We start from the raw sequence: 19222 nt of genomic DNA on the forward strand, positions 1-19222 counted from the left end.
ACAAGGTATTTGACAAAAGTTTCAGCAACATTACTACTACTCAGTTTCAGTGAAGATTTTTTTTTTTGAGTTTATGTAGTGTTGCTCATCCACTAGGTGACAGTAAAGAGTAATAAATGTAGTTTGATGTCTTGGTTCGACATTTATTATAAGTAAAGTAAGTGCAGGGGTGGATTTTATTGATTTGGGGGCCCCAGGCAAAATACAGGAATGGGGCCCTATACAATTTCTCACATTTACAACCTTAAGGTTCCTTTCACTGCTGTGATGCTCACTGCTGCACAGCCATGTCCAATCTTTTAGATTTTTAATGTACATGTTATAAATAAAGGATTTCTTTAATGATGTTGGCCAAAGTCCTTTCATAAATTGTCTCTGTGATGACCCCTTGTTCACATTTAAACAGGTTATAGTAGTATTTGAGTAGGTTGGACACTACACATTAGGCAAGGCTGTCTAATTCTAAACTTTAAAATGTACATTTATTTTGTATTTATTTAAAGTATGCATTTAAATTAAACTGAAGTAAATTATACATTTAACACACTTTAACAAGGATTATTTCAACCAATCATGAAGTGTGCCTGGTCCTTCTTTAAAAAATAAATAAATATTAAAATAGGCCCTATATCATATGTACTGTTGCTTGGTATTAAATTAAAGCTTCAGATGCATTATATGTGGAGGGCCCAAATTAGTCTAAGTTTTATTTTTTCCAAAAACTTTATTTTCCGTTTTATATTTTCTGGATGTTTATATAAATTTTTTATCAAAAACAAACAAACAAACAAACAAAAAATTCATGAAAATTGTTTAATAATATAACAGCAATTTAGGCCTATTAGTTTAACAAAAATTACATTCTTGGGGTCCATGCTTTTCATTAAATTTTTTCTGTACTCCATTTAAATGGTTTAATTTAAAACAACTCTAATTAATTGAATTCATAAAAACAACATAATTTATTTAGGTGTATACAATAATAGGGCCCTATGAAATTTAATTGTACATTTTTATTTTATGAAATCATTTTTTTTATAAATTCTTGTTGTGTATTTAAATTTTTCTGATGCAGGCAAAAACATTCATCTATATTTCATTCCAATGAAAATTAAATAAACCCTTTAATTAATTTTTGTACACTCAAAATGCTACACAACAGAAGTTTACTGTGTTACGAGCAATGTCACGGATTTCGTCAAATATTGAATGAATAAATCTAAACCAATTCAGTACAATTTAATCAAACTGTGATATGGACTAGTGTAAGTGAATATTAAATGGAAAAAAACTATCTAGCCACTACAGACTACAAAGATGTGGTGACAGGTCACTGTGCACAAACACATGTGTCAATATCAGTCTTAGAGAACAGGAGGCCAGTATTGCGTTACTTATGGAACAATTTATATACAGTGGCTTTTATTTAGAGAAGTTGTTAGGCAGATTATTTCCCAAGAAAGACAAAGTTATGCATAATCTGGACAGCAGAACATCTTAAGTTTCTTAATTCAGTACAAAACCTAACGGAAAAAAAAATAGACTCATCTGTCTATGCAAGAGTATGAACTGTTTTTTGTATAATACAAGGGTCATAAACTTCAGTTAAACAACCAATGCAAGATTAGGTTACATTAGAAGAATTCCCTCACTGCATGGTGTTTATTCTCTGTCGGTTTTGTTTTTAAAACTTTTGTCCTGGTGTTCAGAGCATTACTGTGAAACAATATTGTACGGGAATGTACAGTTAAAACCCAGGGACCAGATATGATGAATGAAGACCAGGAGTCAGAGATGTGTTCAATAATAAATTTACTTGAAGAAAAGTTGGCTTCAGTACTCTCGATGGAGTTCATAATCAACAACAATTATACCCTGACAGAGGATACTAATTGTGTCAAAGTCAACAAAATTCTGATTGGTTCCAAAACCTAAACTTAGACAGTTACCACATATGGACATAAACGATTCAAACATATCTTCTGACAACTATTTTGGTGACAAGTGATCCGAGGTCAGACACACTACGTCTCTCCAAAGACGTATATCTGATACGCTGGACATTGGCAGTTGAACGTTTGTCCATGGACTGTCTGAGCTTCTCCCGGTACAGACAGATACTAAGTTACTAACACACATACGCAGAAAACTTACCAGAACTTCAAGGACGCCTAGGCCTAGCTAGAATTTTATCAGTATGGTTCGTTACACAGACACACACTATGAAGTTGTCATCTTAGAGAGTAGAAGTACAGCATAAAGTTGGATTCTTTAAAATCTCATAAGCGCACATAAGGTTACACATTTCACTATTGCCATTACTTGAACAAGAAATAATGTAATAATATAATTAATATCAATATAAAGGAAATGGCAACTCGGCATCCACTCCTTCAGTCCCACATTTTAGACCCCAATACCCCATGTCTGTTTTACTAAATGAGGTCAGGTGTAGTCGTGATGCATGCTAATATCATTTCCGATCAATGTTTCAATGAGAGGGATTGAAAATTCAATATACCCTTTCGCTCCCCCCTTAAATACCATTTTGGTGTTAAAAACACAATGGTGATCTAACCAAAAATAAATAAACCACAAATAAGTAAGACCAATATTGAGCCATCTTTAAAACTAAAAATAAAAATAATCATAATCATTATTTCCTCAAAAACCTAGAACAGTGTCTAGTTTATTAACAGGTTTAACGTAGTTCCAAAATCTAATTCGAATTCGAAATCTATTTACAGTCATCACAGTTCACATGCTATTTAAACATACATGAACCATAAACCTAAACTTTTCAATGTTAACAACATCAGTGACACAATCTTCACAAAACAGGAACAGAACTGTCCACCAAAATATATACAGTCATCCTCATGTGTGCACATACTTAACACATAAATATTTAACAGCTCGTATTCAAGGTTTGCTTTTGGTGTTAGATTTAAACTTAACTGGATTTAAACTTAAACATTTTCTGTTCTACCTAGTTTTGTACCTGGTCTCTTATCTAGTCTCAAAGTTTGCCTGTTCATTAATGCTTTTTATTTAGAGAAAAATCAGCGGGTGGTTTTTGTATTAATGTCATTGCTTTGTTTTGGTTACTCTTGCTTAACAGGCCGATAAGAGAAGCAGAGCACCATCCCTGCCTCCAATCAGGCAGTCTCTCTCTCTCTCTCTCTCTCTCTCTCTTATTGTGCAAAATATTATTAAAAATATTATTTATTATTTATTTATTTATTTATTTTTGACAGTTTTCACCAAACTTTAACTTAGACTATAATATCAAATTCATAATATCTTAATCATCAAAATAGGTTAAAAATGTCAACCATATTATGAGAAAAAGAGCTTTGAGGCACCTAAAATACATTTTAAGGTTCCTGTAGTACTCAAAAGGATACCTGAGGCACCTTTAGTTTTTACAGTGTAGAGAGAACTCTGAGAGATTCAAGACTGGTAGCAATGCATTTTCATGAATTTTTTACATAATTTCATCGTACTACCATTTTACGCTAGCCCAGTTTAAAACTTGTCAGAAATGACATGCATTGTCAAATAAACATCTTTATATTTGTTTTTTTTTTACTGTATTTTTGCAACTCAAAGGTTTCTCAGTTATTTGCAGTCCTTGACATTACTTTAACATCAACTTGCATTTATTCATTCACTTAATTCTGTACATGACTTTGGGTTATCTGACCCAGATATTTTACTTCGGGTCATGCTAGCATTCTTTTTTCAAAGTTACTTTGAAACCCATGTTTATGTTACTTGTTTACAACATTATCATCTCATATGCAAACAATACTGAGTGTTTTATTTCATCAATAACATCAATAAATATAGGAATTACACATTTTCCTCTCAGAACATGTCTCTGGTATTTTTACAGCTTAAGCCAGACTCATGGTGTGGGGCCAGCATAAGATAAAAACAACTGCTTCATTGAAGTCAAAGCAATCTTATCTTTTAAAGCAAAACATAAGCTTCTACGTTTTCCAAAATGCTACTGCCAATTCATGTGCCTACAGTCTTTTCACCAACCCAAAAATTCTGTTCAGTATGTCTTGTCAGGTCTTTCAACAATTATATAAGAACTAGAACAGATCGTATGATATCATTCTTTGTCATTGAAACCTTCTATGCACAAAGAATCAGATTAAATCATCACTCAGTTACTTCTGGCAATTTTCAACAAATTGCATTTAGAAATTTATATCTCTCTGGTTCTTTCAAGTTTTTGCTTTACCTTTCCAATCAGAATCAAAGCTCAGACTGACCATTCTTTCAATGAAAAAAAAGTCAGAGAAAGTCAGAGCTTCAGATCCAAACTGGCTTTATTTTGAACTGTCTTACAACAGACACGCAAGAGAAGAAAATGCAGAAAAAAGTCATAGTTTTTGCTATTTTTGGACCAAAATGTATTTTTGATGCTTCAAAAAATTCTAACTGACCCTCTGATGTCACATGGACTATTTTGATGATGTTTTTCTTACCTTTCTGGACATGGACAATATACCATACACACAGCTTCAATGGAGGGACTGAGAGCTCTCGGACTAAATCTAAAATATCTTAAACTGTGTTCCGAAGATAAACGGGGGTCTTACTGGTTTGGAACGACTCGAGCGTGAGTCATTAATGACATTTATAATATTAATGACATAATTTTTGGGTGAACTAACCCTTTAAATGCTATTGACGTTAGAAAAATGTATACCATCATCGCATGTAACTTTAGAGATGGTCCCTAGATTTGCAAATATCGAACGTCCACCATCAGCCCAACTTTATGCCAGTTTTTTTTTTTCCTATGGGCATATATGCTATCTATAGATGTTCATCCATCAGTTAAGGGCATTCACCCGCAAACCTGAGGTGTGAGCGTTTGCGAGCGCGGGGGAAATGCGCCCTTTTATTAATTTTTTTTTACTGAGTAACTGGGATGGTGCACCCCCCCCCCGGGTGCCACCCCTACACAAACTGCGTACACTGTGTATAGGTAGAGGCGGTACTGGACCTTGTTGACCTGGGTAATAGATTGGTGTGAAACAGAAAGTATGAAGACAGCATTGAGATCAAAATCTACTGGTTTGTGGTCTAAATTGCGACACAAGGAGGAACTCTTCTTCTTCTTCGTGTTACCAGAGAAAAGGGGGCAGGGCTTGAGTGTAACTTGTAACTCTGCAGCGTGCTGTTTTCACACTGGAATGCTTTTCTGTTTCTACAAGTGGCATCTCAACAAACACAGCAAAAAAGAAATAGAAAGGAAGAAAAAGCTTTCAAAAAGACCGAAAACATGGATTAGAGTGTCACTTGGCATTGAGGCACATCGACTAAAGCGTAAGTACCTTTATGCTTCAATCATTGAAACTGTCAAGGTAAAATGATTTTATAATGAAATGTTCCATCTGAATGATTGCACAAAAAATGTTAACTGAAGTACCGAGATATACCATAACCGCAATTTATTAAAGACTAGTTGCATTTCATATTCAAAGCTGAACAATCATTTGGCATTGTCCTGCTGGTCATGCAGTTAATCAGCACAACAGTGGCATTGCTTGCGGTCTGCTGAGGAAATCAGTCTGGACCTGAACTCTTCTAATGATACCCATTTGGTATCGTCTGTTCAGACTACCACTAAAAGGAAGCTTAATCTGTTCAATCCTTCTTATTTAATATTATATAATAATATAACACAATAAAACATTAACAATAATTTTGTTTTAAAATATTCTAAAATAGCATCTAGCTTGTGGGTTGAGAGAGTAACAAGATAGGTTGCTGTGTGCAACTAGTAAGTTCACAACGAATTTTGAGATTACAAGTTCCTGTCCACTTTTAATTCTCAAGAAATGGTCTCGTCTTCTGCAATGCAGGAAGACGAAGAAGAAGAAAAAAAATGGTGCGATATTTATACTTATATACACATACACGCACACACACAGAGACATATATATTTATATTTATAGTCAAATGCGCTCTGTATTTGGTTTTACGTCAAATCATGACAGAAGCTTTTGTTCCATTATAGTATCCATTATAACTCTAAATCATTTTTTTAAAAATGGTTTGGTTTCCTGGCTCAATTATTCAGGAAGTCTAACCACAGTTTTACTTTCGCAAATCTAGTAAAACCAAAGATTGGTAATGGCAAGTAATCAAAATGGCATCACTTTAAACAGAACTTAAAATGGTAGAAAGCTAGTAATTTAGTCTCACTGGGTAAGCGTAAAAATCTTCTAGACATCAACTATAATGACGTTCAACATCATTTGCACAAAATACAAGTAACGTTTTCCCAGTCCGGCAAAACAAATTATTTGATAAAACACCACTGATTGTTTATCTCCAAATGAAGCATTTGTCACAAGCTGTGTTCAGTGATTGTGACTACACTCCAGACCTGTGCTTTTCCAGTGTCCTGGAATCACATGAATCCAATTGTGAGGTTATTGCCACAGTTGGTGCAAGAGGGCTTGGAAATCACAATGTTTTGGCACTTTACTATCTTTCAAGTGCTTACAAGTCATTGTTCTTTTTATAGAGACAAAAAAAGTCATTCTGCATTCATAGAGACAGTGGGCATCATGACCTCCAACCAACCCAGACCAAGAACCCGCTTAAGCCTCCGCTCAGTCTCATCTGTACACTATGACTCCTTGAGCTCTGAGCCACCAGATAGTGATGAACCCTCCATGCGAACAAACTCCATCTCTCAGAAACGCGCCTACATCACAGTGGCAGTGCTCTGCTATATCAATCTCCTCAACTATATGGACCGTTATACTATAGCAGGTGAGCACACTCTCATCAAAGCCAAATCGAGTGGGATGGTTCACAGAGAGTCACTATAAAAAGTGACAGACGTTGTTCTGGTTCTATTCCAGGTGTGCTGCTTAGCATCCAGAATTACTTTGGAATCTCTGACAGCACATCTGGCCTCCTACAGACAGGTATCAGTTTGAGTTTGCAGTACATTACACTGAAAATACAGTAAACGGGAAGAGAATATTGCAGAACTGGTTTTTAAAAGAGTACTTCCTTGTTGGAGATTATCTGATAGGTCTTTTTCTGTCATTTTAGTAACAAGCCCATACACAAGTGGGTCTGTTTAAACTTGTAGGCAATCAATCTTGTAGCATGCATTACCTGAAAGAGCCAATAAGGCTTTATCATCTATTCTAAGACTGATTTGGTTTGCAGTTTCATATTTAAAGTTTCATGCTCTTAACTCTAAACTGCAAGTTGGTTGACTTTTCTGCTTACTGATAGTCATTAAAATAATACAGTTTGCTACATGAATTTGTATAATCCATAAATGACACTGTTACACTTTATCATGTTTTATATCTATTGTTGTGAAATCTAATGACATAGAAGTAGAAACATTTGTTGACATATAAGTAGAAAAGTATATAAGTAGACAAATGTCAGCAGTGATGCATTAAATTAATCACATAAGTGACAGAAAATAACTTTTGTTATATATTATATATTATAACTTTTAACTTTTATTAATCAAAAGGAAAAAAGGTAATTTTCGACAAGAAAAGTATTAAGCAACACAAGTGTTTGATGATGATAATAATAATAAAAAAGTTTCTTGAGCACCAAATCAGCAAATAGAAATGATTTCTGAAGGATCATGTAACTGAAGCCTGGAGAGATGGCTGCTGAAAATTCAGCTTGGTTATCACAGGAAGAAATTACATGTTAAAACATATTCAAAGATTTTAAAATATAACAATATTTCTATAAAATTATTGATAACCTTGATAATCATAAAGAGATGTCTTTCAAAAACATTTTTTTTTAATTCTTACAGCGCCAAACCTCTGAACTGTAGTGTATCTTTGCCATCAACCATGCATTAACATATTTACAGTTTTTATCTGTAGCTTTATGTTCTTGGCACCAGTTTTTGGTTACCTCGGAGATCGCTATAACAGGAAGGTTATCATGATCGTTGGGATGGTTGTGTGGATTGTCACAACACTAGGGAGCTCTTTTGTCAAAAATTCGGTACAGTATAAAGTCTTTATGGAAAATTTTGGAATTCCAGTGTAATCTTTAAGTCTCCCAACATTTATCTGTAAATATATCATATTGTACCTATACCTATAATCAATATCTTATTTCCTTTTTTCATTTTTTTACAGTGTTGAAATTCTAAGAGCAGAAATTAATTTTGTTATTTCATGTAGTTTTTTTTGTCTTTATTCTTACAACAGCACTTCTGGATTCTGGTCCTGACAAGGGCCTTAGTCGGTACAGGAGAGGCCAGTTACTCCACCATAGCACCTACTATCATTGGTGACTTGTTTACTGGCAACAAGAGAACGCTCATGATCTCCTTCTTCTACATCTTCATACCAGTTGGAAGGTGAAGGCCTTACTGCCAAAAGACATACAGACTTATATAGACTTTTCACTATTTGTATGACTCTGCTTATGTTTAATGTCTTTATGAGTGTGTCATTGACTCATTTATTCAAACCATTTATTCGTAAACTCTGATTCATTTCAGAATGAAACAAGTTCCTCATTGAGTCATTTACTTAACTGATTTGTCCAGAACACTGTTGCTCTGAGATGTCGAACGATAATTCTGTAGGTTGGTTTGGAACAATTTTTGTTTTGCTGTAGCAAAAATAGACTAATTAAATGTCAAGACTGTGTCAGTGTAGCTTACTAAATATTAGCCTCTTGTTTCTTGAACTGTTGTATAATATCACAATCTCAACTCTTGTTTATGTGGGATTGTATACCACATTTTCTATATATTGGCAAGACTTTTTTTTTTTACTCTTTAAATGTGTTTAAATCTTCATTCAGTGGTCTTGGATATATTCTGGGGGCAACTATAGCTAATGCAACAGGGGACTGGCGTTGGGCCCTGAGGGTAAGGGAATATATATTTTATAAGTATATAAAAGTACTGTTACAGCTTCACTGTGTTAGATTTAATATTGTGTTCATCTCGTTATAAAGCAGTCGACTTGAATGTAGCCACTATAAATAGGCTCTGTATTGCATTAGATTTTAGTCTTATTGGATTTCCTTGGACTCCTATTGCATAACTGTACTCCATTCAAGCTAAAAAGAATCACTTTAAAGTGAATCAGTGGTAAAGCACTTGATATGCTGCGTTCTCACTAAAACATTGCTCTTAAACGAGAGGTTCACAGCAGAGGGTCTAGGAATTATTGGATCTCAAACATCAAAGAATGAAATATATTAAATACAATTTTAAGTTTAAAGCTGACTTAAACCAAAGCCGAAGATGCTAAAGTAAAATTAAAATGTCATTTACAAGATTCGGTACATCATTAATGATTATTTTAATGGATTTTCAATGTAAGCATATATTGATTTAATATAATCGAGACAAATACCTTGCGCATTCATAAAAGAAAAGTTAGCTGATTGTTTAGTTCTGATGTAGTTCAGTCCAGCTCTAGGAGGACTGGGTCTGCTGCTACTGATGTTTCTGGTTCCTGAACCTCCTCGTGGAGCCTCTGAGAACAAAGGAGGAGCAGCCATGGAAAGCACTACTTATATTGAGGATGTCAAGTACCTCCTGAAGAAGTAAGTCATTGTGGAGATTCAAGTTACATTAACGGTACATATCATTCAATCTGGCATGTGCTCATAACTTTTGTCATGATTGTAGTTTCTTATGCTCTAGGACTGTTGTCAACTTGTGGGCACAGGGTGACTTAATATTATATATATAATCTAAATAAAATGCTAACAACACACAAAAAAGTGATGTAGATGTCTTTTTTCTCCCTTAAATATTACTTTAGCTGAAAAACATACATATTGTAATTATTTTTAATTAATTCAAGATAGGCTATAAATACTCCCTGTTTCTGTTAATATAAAAAAATAGAAAACAAACAGTGTTGAAACAGTGAGGAAATATCTAATATGGGGATAATATTGTGTTGGACAAAGTGGTCCCTTTGGATCAAAAAGTTAGAGAATGACTGCTCTTTAGGATCTCACGTATTAGTAGAAATATGACTATTTATTGTGTTATGGATCTGTGCCTCCTTTCCAGTCGGAGTTTTGTCTGGTCTTCTCTTGGCGTGACTGCTATGGCTTTCGTCACAGGGGCTCTGGCCTTCTGGACCCCCACCTTCCTGTCTCGTGCACAGGTTACACAGGGTCTCAGACCACCTTGCAAAGAAGAGCCCTGTAACCCTATAGACAGGTACAGCAAGTCTCTTGCCTTTTGACTTTATATAATTGGACAGATTTTAGAGGAAAGCAGCGAGGTTAACGGTAGACTAGTAAATGTGAGATAAGCCAAAGTCTGGTTCAACCGCAGAGTGATAGTGTTCATATCAGCTTGATCCTTGGTTAGATGCAGCCGTTTTTGCTCTTGCAATCCTGTCAGAATATCTGTTTATTATGTTTCTCAGCGATTTCTACCAGATTTCTACCAAACTGAGGTGATCTGCTTATAGAGTATATGTATGAGCTTGACTAGTCAAACTGGTCTGGGAGGTTCTGCAAGGAAAAAACGGAGAATTGGAGCCTGAAATTGAATATCATCACACTGTTTCTTCTTTCTCTTGTGAAAGTTACATCTTTGGAGCAATCACAGTGGTGACGGGGATTGTGGGAGTGTTTCTGGGGACCTTCATATCAAAGAAGCTGAGAGACAGACTGCCCAACGCAGATCCTATCATATGTGCTGTCGGCATGCTCAGTTCCTCCCCCTGCTTTTTCATAGCCATCTTCCTGGCGGCCACCAGCATCCCGGCCGCATACGTAAGCAAAGATCAGCCACGCTCTTAGTTTGTGTATTTGCATTACTATTAAAGAAATATTTTGCTCGAAATTTAAAATTCAAACCTGTATGACTGACTGACTTCTGTGGCAAACGAGAATGTTTCAACTGTTTTTGTCCATACAATGAAAATTTTAAACAACACTGCACCCTACTGGCGTAAACAGAATGCAATTCTGTGACCAGCAGGTCTCTAAATATTTTTTTTTTTCTGTGCCATAATACAGACATTCATTGCTATTGGAGAGACGTTGCTGTCGCTCAACTGGGCTCTTCTGGCGGACATTCTGCTGGTGAGAGGTTTACGCTTCTCGATACAACTTTAGAAACGTTGAGAACACTGGTGTACTGTTTAATTAATTGTTATTAATTTTCAAGTGTGTGATTATTATATTACAACTGCCGAAAGATGTTGTTTATAAATGACATCTTTTAAATCTTATTCTTTTTTTAGTATGTTGTTGTGCCTACTAGAAGAGCGACAGCTGAAGCCTTACAGATTATGGTCTGTCATCTCCTTGGAGATGCAGGAAGTCCATACCTTATTGGTGCGGTAAGCATATTTTAATACACAGCACTTTCATATAAAATAGTAGTGGGGTCAAAGGCTATGCTGTCACTATACAGAAGTGCTTTGGAATACATGACACTGCTGGATACAAAATTGCACCTTGTGAAACAGCAATGGTTTTGGCATATTTAATTTTTTTTCACCGTGTAATATAAAAGACAAAAGACTGTTATCTTGTGGTGTGTTTTGTTCAGATCTCAGATGCTCTGTTCAAGTACGATCCAGGATCTTCCAGCTGGGATTTCCGTAGACTGGAATATAGCATGCTTTTGTGCCCCTTAATTGGGATTCTGGGAGGCCTGTTTTTTTTAACGACCTCTCTGTATATCAAAGAGGACAGGAAAGCAGCAGAACTGCTCACTTCAGGTAAAAACATGCTATTGTAATTACATTTACATTTACTTTTACATTTACATACAAAAGCGACTTACAGATGAAGACAGTGGAAGCAATCAAAAACAACAAAAAGAGCAATGATATATAAGTGCTATAACAAGTCTCAGTTAGGTTAACACAGTACACGTAGCATGGGATTTTAACTAATATAATAAATAAAAAGAAAACAGATCGAATAATAAAAAATAAAAAAAAGAATAGAGCAAGCTAGTTAGAGGTCTTTACACATACACACACACATACATATACAATTGCATAATAAATGAAAAGATGGCTAAGGACTCAGCTGCTCGGATTGAGTTGGGAAGTTCATTTCACCAGAAGGGAACATTTAATTAAATTTAATTTAATTACAGTCTGTCCAGACTTCTTGGGGCCTTTTGATAATACTTGTATGTTCTTGGACATAATCAACTGGTTTGATTTTATGTAAGTAGAAAAAAAAAGATGCTGTAGGGAACTTTTGTAAAAAAATTTTTTTTACATATTTATTAAACCTGTCATTATGTCCTGACAGTAGAATATGAGACAGATAATCTGTGGAAAAAATCAAGCTCCTCTGGCTCCTCCCAGTGGTCCTATTGCCATTTGCAGTTACAGACCGCTCCCGGTAAGAAACAACCAAACAGAGCTGCGGTCCGTAACTTTGTTTGTGTTCAAAATGTAGAAAAATGAACATAATAAGCGAGTACACCATGAATCCATTTTCCAAACCGTGTTTTTAGCTTGTCCTGAATCACTAGGGTGCACCTACAATAAGTGTTTATATTCGGACTATTTTAGATTGCTTCGGGGGCACCGCGGCGGAGTAACCCAGTACCTTTGTGATTCTTCATAGACATAAACAGAGAGAAGTAGCTCCGGCTACGATGTTCTTCCGCAAGACGCAAGCAGTTCTGTTTATTAACCGCTAGAGCGTCACAAGTTCCCTACCGCAGCTTTAAAGGGGGGGTGAAATGCTCGTTTTCACTCAATATCCTGTTAATCTTGAGTACATATAGAGTAGTACTGCATCCTTCATAACTCCAAAAAGTCTTTAGTTTTATTATATTCATAAGAGAAAGATAGTCTGTACCGATTTTTCCCGGAAAAACACAACCGGCTGGAGGCGTGACGTGTGGGCGGAGCTAAAGAATCACAAGTGCCAGTAGGCTTTTGTGTTGAGAGCGTTTGGAAGCTGTGACATTACCGTGAGGACAAAACCAACCAATACAAACCATGGCTAACAGTCAGATTCAGCGTATATTTATGATCCAGAATCAGATCCAGAGGCTGAAACTGAACGAGAGCAGCAGCAGCAACGACTCGCTCCGAGCGGGGCTCGAACCCGGGTCTCTGGCATGGGAGGCGGACGCACTAACAAGGAGGCAGAGATATTTTAAGCAGTTTTTCTCACTGCATGCGGTTCCAACACACGATCGTGACCCTTATTCGTTGGGACTGCATCATCCTTAAGAAATAAACGATACGCAAATCCATCGTCAAACTGGGCCTTGTTTGTAAAACAAGCATCTTCGAAATGCAGGGAACAAACAAAAACACTTGCACAACTCCGTTGATGCTCTGTAAAAATAAACTCCATCCACTGGTCCCTTAATGCTGTTTCTCTTTTGGTAATCTGTGCAGTGTTGTGTTGCCCTGGCAACCGCTCTGCTCTGATCAGTGAAGTCTGTTGTGCTCTCAGTGCTCTGCTCTACGGGAGCGCACGCTCTTCCGGCAGAAGTGCCCTTAGCACCCATATAAGGAAATTCCGCTCCATCTAACGTCACACAGAGCCATACTCGTAAAAAACTTTCCGAAACTTGTGACAAACCGCTTCAAACGTACAACTTAATTTTTGAAACTTTGTCCATGTTTAGCATGGGAATCCAACTCTTTAACAGTGTAAAAAACTCAGTATGCATGAAATAGCATTTCACCCCCCCCTTTAATCAAAGCTAATAAGATACATCTTTTAAAATATATATATATATATATATATATATATATATATATATATATATATATATATATATAAAAAAAAAAAAAAAATATATATATATATATATATATATATATATTTTTTTTTATTATTATTATTTTTTATTTTTATATATATATATATATATATATATTTTAAATATTTCAAATATCTATAAAGAGAGATAAAACCATGAGATTAGCCAGAGTGGCTTCCTCTGTGCTCATATTTGCTGGTTTACTGCAGCTCTTTCTGTACTTGTTAATTTCTGATTTATTGATGGCCAAATCTAATAATATTACAGGTCAAAGGACCCGTTTTGAAATGTGAAAGGGTGTCAAGAATGCAATCTTGGAGCCGGTTTGTAGTGTTACTCCATAGCGGTACATAAATACATAGATTTGAATAATTTTCTTTCTGTCTTCTTCAATTCAGGACAAGCTGCTGAACCACTAGAGACAACCACAGAGTCAGTGTGACCTTTTAAACACCTACCAAGACCTTGGATGAGCTTTGCTGCATTAAGCAGACACTTGTGAATGAATGAGATGAGACACGGAATCAATGGACAGATTTGTAAAAAAATTTGAGTATACATTTCTTACTAACATTTTTCAATTAGTGATGCCTTACACTTGTGACTTATCATTGTCTTGCACATTTCCCATATGTTAAAATAAACTGCCTTACTGTGATTTTTTTTTTTTAGATATATTTTTGTAATTTTTACTTGTTTATGTTTTAAAAAAAGTAATTGGGAGCTTTCGTCCTGCTTTCTTCTCTCAGTAGCTGTGCGTTACTAAATAGAATCTCAGGGGAACAAGGGGGAGAACATCCCCTTCAAGACTAAAACTGAAAGCTTGAAAAACTGTATGTTTCAAATTAGTTTCTCCAGTGTACAGACTGAGACTGGAAATGTGTAGCAAATGAACAGGTTATTTAAATGTCTTTATTATTTGTACTGTACGATTTTATTTTGTATATTTTATTGGTTAATACTTTTTTTTTTTTTTTTACAAAAACCTTTTAAATAAATGTAAATGCTTTTTATTTTCATGGTTTGCCTGCAATATAATTTCCATTTACATACTGTCATGGCCAAAAGTTTGGGGAGTGAAATAAATTTTGTTTTGCAAAGTTTGCAGCTTAAGCTGTTGTGTTGTGTCACTGCCAAAACTTTTGAAACTGGTGCAAAATGACCAGCTAACATTAACTGACTTGTCATATCAGCAGCACATGTGACGGTGTGAATGAGTACCAACAGGTAAAATCACTATCATACTAATGGATTGTAAGAGCAGACTGATTGGTATAAAAGAAGAGAAGTAGTGTTTCATTCCATTGTGTTTTGCTAGCAATAGTTACCTCCAAAGAAACACATGGAGCCAACTTCACTTTGCATCAAAATGGGCTCACATGCAATGAAATTGCTACAAATAATTTTGCACCTGAAAGAAACATTAACTGGATCATCAAGAACTTCAAGGAGAGAGCTTTGACTGCAGCGAAGTCTTCAGGCCATCCCAGAGTGTCCAGCAAGCACCCGGAACGTCTCCTGAGGAGTCAGCTATGTAATCGTGTCACCACCAGTGCAGAGTTTGCTCAGGAATGGCAGCAGGTTGATGTGAGAGCATCTGCATGCACTGTGAGGTGAAGACTTTTGGACAATGGTGTGGTGTCAAGAACAGCAGAAAAGAAGCCACTTCTTCAAGAAAAACGTCAAGGATAGACTGAAATTCTGCAGGAAGTACAAGGATTGGACAGTAGGAGACTGGTGCAAAGTTATTTTCTCTGATGAAGCTCCCCTCCGACTGTTTGGGACACCTGGAAAATCTATTGTTTGAAGATGAAAAGGTGAAAGCTACCACGAGTCCTGTATTGTGCCAACAGAGAAGCATCCTGAGACCATTCATGTGTGGAGTTGGGGAATGGGCTCTCTTATAATTCTGCCCAAATACACTGCCATGAATAAAGAATGATACCAAAACATCCCGCAAGAGTGACTTCTTCCAATGATCCAGCATGATGGAGATGCATGTCACAAAGCAAGAGTGATAAAGAATTTTGGATCCGTGTCCGTGTCTCCCCGGATCTGAGTCCCATAGAGAACCTGTCTGTGGTCTGTCCTCAAAAGGTGAGTATCTAGTTAATCAGATACTCAGGTAATATACAGCATGCCAGAGTGAATTGCAGAGGGTACGAAGAACAAGGGTCTTCATTGTAAAATATTGACTCATTATATATATTTTTGCCAATAAAAACTTATGATATGCTTATCATCGTTTTTCAGTATATTATAGAAATATGTGGAAAAATAATCTATAAATAATGAAGCAGCAAACTTTGCGAAACACTAAATTAATGTCACTGCCAAAACGTTTGGCCACGACTTAACTGTTAAATTCTGTCATACCCCTAAGCAACAGTAGATGGCAGAATATACTTATGTTTAAACCACTGCAAAACATTCATAACCTGAACATATTTCGTATTACTGAAATAACAGAGAAGGAAGTGTCTAATGTGATAGAATTTCGAAGTATGGTTATTTATATTTTCAGTGTTGGACAAGGCACCTCAGCTATATGAGCTGTTTTCTATTCATTTTCCATTGATTTTCAATTTTGGTGATTTGTTCAAAATTCTAAATTGTGCTACAGTGAATTGAAAATCAAGAGAGGGTCACGACTTCTGAGGTGGGACAAGCCAAAATCTCCAATTTGATCTATTTAGAACTTGCTTCTTTATAATGCAAGGTGCATGTAATGTCAGAAAATACTTTGTGCCAAAAAAACAAACAAAAAAAAACTTTTTTTCTGCCAAGAGACACAAAAGTGCACGATTTGCCATTACTGTTGAACCTGTGGTAATTTCCTTGGTGGTCCTTAGAGATCCCAAGGCTCATTAGCACTCCTGATGAAGGTAATTAAAAATCTATTTCAGGTATAAGCAAAGTCCTGTAGTGTATGTTAAGCAGTATTACGCACTACCTGTACATAACTTTTCATGTCATCTTATATTAGTGCAGTCCGGAATGATCCATTATTGATTATTGCTTTAGTAGGACTGAATAGCTGTTGCTGATATTTGATATGATACGTACAGGTTACATGAGCCTTAACACTCGCCGTCCGTTAAGGTCAGGGTTAGGAAATAAATCAGTCAGTCCTATTTATGTCTCAGTGTGTATTCAATGCCTGTAAGACATGCTGCCTGTTTTGAAACGGGGCTGTCAATCATCCAGCTAAACACTGTCATTACACATAAACTCAAAATACCAACAAGCCCCAAACCCTCTGACACATATCACATACAAAATAAAATACATGAAAAATAATGCTCAAACAATGACCCCCAAACATAAACTGAGACACTTGCTTCAGATAGGCAGTCATTTTGTCATCACTTATACAAACTCTACTCGAAGCTCATTCCCAGGGTTTAAAATTAGTCGTGAGCTTAATAGATGTCAAGATATTCTTGTGACTGTGCTGTCTGGCATTATTGACAGGACAGATAATATAGTTTTCCATTCATGTAACCAGTAGTCCAGTGCACACCCTTTCAAATACTTTCCTCATAACACTGAACTTAAACTCAAAGTGCCATTGACCGCACAGAGGTCAAGGTAATTCATTTAAAGCCATTGTCGCTTCTTTGTTTGCCTTTGGCTCGAATCCATTTCCTCTAGCCTGTTTTGTTCTTCTCATCCACGCTTTCTTGTTGTTCTGACCTTGCGGTTGGAATTTGAAAGCCTTTTTAGCGCCAGGCTTCATTCTTCGGTTTGAATGAGAAGGTGCATGCATAACCACACTGAGAAAACATGGACACACACACATAGAAACAAACGTGCAGGCATACCTGAGAAAACAATCCATTCGGGCAATAGCTTGACCCGTAATTAGGACACAATAGGTATTGTATGCCCTCCCTTTATCTGAGCAGTCGTGTGTTTCCCCTGATCGCCTGCTGAACCTGACAGGAAGCTGTCACAATAGCTAATAAATTTACAGGGCGATCAATGAAAAGTGTTATGGTAAGCCAACAGGAGAGAGAGAGAGATAAAGTATACATGGATAGTGTTTACTTAGTCCTAGTGTGCATTTCATAACCCTAAATGAGAGCCATGCAGTTTAAGCACACGCAATATTCTATGCACAAACACACTCATACTTTCACAAACAGTAAATTATTGATGTGCTTTGCTTTATCTGGCATCTGAACAATACCAAAGAACAAACCACTTTACAGTAACTCTCCGGGTGAACTTGAGATGTGCTAGGCTGTTTTCCTTTGTAATCTGCTGTGCTGTTTATTAAAATGTTGAATTATGATGATACTATGACCTTAATAACTCAAGTTCTGCTTTACACTGCTGTAATTATTATTGAATTGTATTTTGCTGTGCTGCTCTACAGTGTCATGCTGGGTCATACTGGCGTTGGGGAATCACTACCTAAACTTGCTCATCTTACGTCGTCTCTGCTTGCTCGCTTTCTCTCTCTTAGCATTATCAATGAGGATTCATTCTAGTGGATTGCTTGAAGGGTCCTCTCTCTCATTCATAGTGTTGTAAATCTCAAGCCATTCCAAGTCAATAGTGGATTGGATCATCCTAAATGATCCTTTCTCTCTCATATGAATCATTGGAGAATGCAGATTGATTCTAGTGAATGGGTTCACATAAATCTATGATTCAAACAATGGCTCACCTTTTCGACTGTACTGCATATTTTCCACTTGTTTATGCAAGTTATAGAGAATTTAATGATTAAAAATTCCATGACCAATTAGATAGTACTGCAAAAACAAAATAATGTAGCTTCCCCAGCATTGGGTCATATTAGGCCTACCTCTACTCTACTGACAGACTACTGTGTCCACCTACAGTATATAGGCCCCAGATGACACAAGATGAAAGACTTGTTATCAGTGTCTCTCGTGTTGGGTAAAGAAGAAGCCGCTCCCTGCCTTATCACCCTCGGCCTGAGGGGTCTATGACATCACAGAGGACACATACACACATTTGATTACTAATGTGTCTACATCATTCAGAGCATTCAGAGCAAAGGACATGGATGGAGTTATGCCAATGCCAGTTTCAGTGTCTATTTTTATAACCTGTGTAAATCGTACAGTACAGGCCACACACATGGGCTGACACAAAAGAATAGTTTGTATTTCCTTGACACATGCAAGAAAAAAAAAAAGAAGTATTACACAAATTCAAATATTCAACATGAAATTAAAACTGATCCTGTTTACTTTTTTCTTATTTTTTAACACTTGTTTCATGTTTTGAATGATTTATTGGTGGAATGATGCAAAAATAAAAATTGCGAAAGAAATATATTTGTGGCCTGAATTTGAAGTTTTACTATATAGACATATGAATAGTCCAGTCAGTGTAATATATTCAGTGTTTTGTAGTGAGCTATTTTTTACCTGTGAAGCATGCATGTGTTATTTTATCTTCTGCTAC

At 36.1% G+C, this 19222-nt stretch overlaps 1 protein-coding gene across 2 annotated transcripts; it reads left to right on the forward strand.

Moving 5' to 3' along the window:
* The first annotated feature begins 5031 nt into the window (after positions 1–5031).
* Positions 5032–14890, forward strand: LOC128007879 (protein spinster homolog 3). Of its 2 annotated transcripts, XM_052592839.1 has the most exons (13): positions 5032–5349; positions 6557–6807; positions 6900–6965; positions 7898–8034; positions 8244–8395; positions 8848–8914; positions 9458–9600; positions 10079–10231; positions 10605–10794; positions 11041–11106; positions 11268–11366; positions 11579–11750; positions 14176–14890. In XM_052592839.1, the coding sequence occupies exons 2-13, from the start codon at positions 6600–6602 to the stop codon at positions 14217–14219; spliced, it is 1497 nt and encodes a 498-aa protein (XP_052448799.1). In that variant the 5' UTR covers positions 5032–5349; positions 6557–6599; the 3' UTR covers positions 14220–14890. The 2 variants fall into 2 exon arrangements, with proteins under 2 accessions (XP_052448799.1, XP_052448800.1); XM_052592840.1 differs by lacking the exon at positions 5032–5349 and having other exon boundaries at positions 6750–6807; positions 7911–8034.
* The last annotated feature ends 4332 nt before the right edge of the window (positions 14891–19222 follow it).

Source organism: Carassius gibelio, chromosome A5 (assembly GCF_023724105.1).
Source record: "Carassius gibelio isolate Cgi1373 ecotype wild population from Czech Republic chromosome A5, carGib1.2-hapl.c, whole genome shotgun sequence".
In the NCBI taxonomy this organism is placed as follows: Eukaryota; Metazoa; Chordata; class Actinopteri; order Cypriniformes; family Cyprinidae; genus Carassius; species Carassius gibelio.

What these genes read in the sequence shown, in the direction of transcription:
- LOC128007879 (XM_052592839.1), top strand. Translation starts at nt 6,600, where the DNA reads ATGACCTCCAACCAACCCAGACCAAGAACCCGCTTAAGCCTCCGCTCA. An exon ending in CCCTGTAACCCTATAGACAG is followed by an intron (nt 10,232 to 10,604) that starts GTACAGCAAGTC and finishes CTCTTGTGAAAG; the next exon opens with TTACATCTTTGGAGCAATCA. An exon ending in CCAGCATCCCGGCCGCATAC is followed by an intron (nt 10,795 to 11,040) that starts GTAAGCAAAGAT and finishes GCCATAATACAG; the next exon opens with ACATTCATTGCTATTGGAGA.